This window comes from Colobus angolensis, unplaced genomic scaffold (genome assembly GCF_000951035.1).
Source record: "Colobus angolensis palliatus isolate OR3802 unplaced genomic scaffold, Cang.pa_1.0 Scaffold212, whole genome shotgun sequence".
Lineage (NCBI taxonomy): Eukaryota > Metazoa > Chordata > Mammalia > Primates > Cercopithecidae > Colobus > Colobus angolensis.
This window is the reverse complement of record NW_012115289.1, coordinates 5,029,637-5,032,005: the sequence shown is the minus strand read 5'-3', so window position 1 is coordinate 5,032,005 and position 2,369 is coordinate 5,029,637. Positions and strand designations below refer to the sequence as shown.

The 2,369-nt window shown below is 37.3% G+C and overlaps 1 protein-coding gene across 1 annotated transcript in view; it reads right to left on the bottom strand.

The window, feature by feature from the left end:
* IL6ST (interleukin 6 signal transducer) overlaps positions 1-2,369 on the bottom strand; it is a 46,146-nt gene that overhangs the window by 8,069 nt on the left and 35,708 nt on the right. Inside the window, exons 10-12 of the mRNA XM_011942928.1 lie at positions 1,904-2,005; positions 1,584-1,730; positions 1,113-1,253 (exon numbers count right to left, since the gene is read on the bottom strand). Coding sequence (XP_011798318.1) covers positions 1,113-1,253; positions 1,584-1,730; positions 1,904-2,005 — 390 coding nt within the window. The remainder of the gene's footprint in view (positions 1-1,112; positions 1,254-1,583; positions 1,731-1,903; positions 2,006-2,369) is intronic.

Here is a 2,369-nt window from a genome sequence, read left to right as displayed (position 1 = left end):
GTGAAACCCCATCTCTACTAAAATAATACAAAAAATTAGCCAGGCATGGTGGCACGTGCCTGTAGTCCCAGCTACTTGGGAGGCAGAGGCAGAATAATCACTTGAACCTGGGAGGTGGAGGTTGCAGTGAGCCAAGACTGCACCACTGCACTCCAGCCTGGGTGACAGAGCGAGACTCTGTCTCAAAAAAAAAAGAAAAGCAAAAAAGGAGAATGAGAAGAAAACAACAGAGAAAAAGGAGACTCAGGAGACTGCACTAGTAGAAAAAGTATGGTTAGAAAACCCAAGGGAGGAGGGAGTTTCAAGGATGGAAGGCCAACAGAGTCAAATGCTGAAAAGAATAGAAAGGCTGGAGGCAGTGGCTTATGTCTGTAATCCCAGCACTTTAGGAGGCCAAGGCAGAAGGATCACTTGAGCCCAGGAGTTCGAGACCAGCCATCTCTATTAAAAAAACTAGCTGGATGTGGTGGCGCTGGTCCCAGCTACTTGAGAAACTGAGGTAGGAGGATCACTTGAGCCCAGGAAGTCAAGGCTGCAGTGTGCCATGTTCATGCCACTGCACTCCACTGTAGCTTGGGCGACCGAATAAGACCTTGCCTCCAAAAAAAAAATAGAAAAAAGATGAAAACTAAAAAGCATGCAGTAGATATGATGATCAAGAGGTCTTCTGAGTGACACCAGAGAGGTTTCAGTGCAGGGGTAGGGCTGGACCCCTAATTTCAGTATGTTAAAGACTGAGTGGGAGGTATGGAAGTAAAGGTTATAAAGTGGACTAGTCCTTCAAGTAATCTGTCTATAAAAGAAAGAAATGAGGATAGAGAAGGGAAGAACACACCCAAACCAGTGAAAAAAATGAACCGTGTTCCACTTGGAAAGATACACGAATTCTTTTGGGATTTTCAGTATAGCTGAATACAGTCAGAAGAAGTTAATAAAATACCAAAAAGGTGAGGAATAACACTTTCTATAAAGAAACAACCAACCAAAGCCACATAATATAAAAATCATGATGACTCCAAAGACGTACTTTTTAACACAATTTTAGCACATAAACTAAGTTCATTTCTAATCTAAGTTTGAGAAAGAAAAAACCAAACTTCATTATTTCTTACCAAACTTTGGGGTAGTAAAAGTGAATTCTGGACCATCCTTCCCACCTTCATCTGTGTATGCTGCCATTCGTACCATGTACAAAGTGTCACTAGTCAAAGAGGACAATGTATATTCTGTGTGGGAAGAATCCACATTCACAGCTGGAAGAAATAAAGAACTGTGCTTCATTCAACTATTCAATGCTTTTGCTTATCTGGCCTATATTCGGTGTTGTGAAAGTATCAAAAAAGAAGCAAAGTATTTTTGTCAGAAAACAACGTTTACAATGTTCTGACATAATTTTATGTTCTAAAGCACAATGGAGTACCTTTTAAATAAATCCATGAAAACAACCATAAGGCAAATTCTCAGGTGTCTCCTGAGGCCAGTATACTACAATAAGATGTATAACATAAGAACAGACTTCAATTAGTACTTAAAAGCTTAAGGAAAAAATAACTGATTCTTTATAACTGATACAGTTTTATTACCAGTTTCATTTCCAATGATGGTTCTATAAAATATAGTATAATTTCTGATAAATCCATTCTGAACATCAACAGGAAGTTGGTCCCACTCTAAGACAGCTTCGTTTTTCCCTACTTTTTTTGTCCGAACAGTAGGTCCTTTGGAAGGTGCTGTAAGAAAGTAAACACATTTGCTAACTGAAAATCATTAAGAATCTAGTAAAATTTCCTTGTCATAAAATTATTTGAACATATGAGATACATCTTTATTCAAAAGTGATAAAATGTGTTTGTTAATACAAAGCCCTAAACTTTTTTTTTCAAAGAAGTGAGTTTGGACTTACGAGCTTGTTTAAGGTACGCCTTTATGGATTCAGGGCTTCCTGGTCCGTCAGCATATACTGGAGTAACTGTTATCAAATAGCACTTGCTCTCTGCTAAGTTCCCTAAAGCAAGAACAGCAGATTAAGCATGTTTTTCCATAATGAAAAAGTCAAGTTAAAACCACAATTTATTTTACATTGTAATTTCATGACCACTTAATTTTCTTTTACAACTGCAGTTTTCTAAGTACTCATTGCCTTTTGTGTACTGGATTCAAGCTTAATCAAGTAAAACTGTCTGTAAAAGTATTGCCAATGCAGTGCATAAAAAAATATATTGTTAAGAATAATGATGGTATTTATATCTATAATTTATAAAACAATGATCTCAGATTACTCTGGATCTTAGAGAGTCTGACAATTTTTGTATGGCTTACCTACAAGAGAACAGCCTAAGGATCAAGATGACTAAACTAGTAAGACCTAG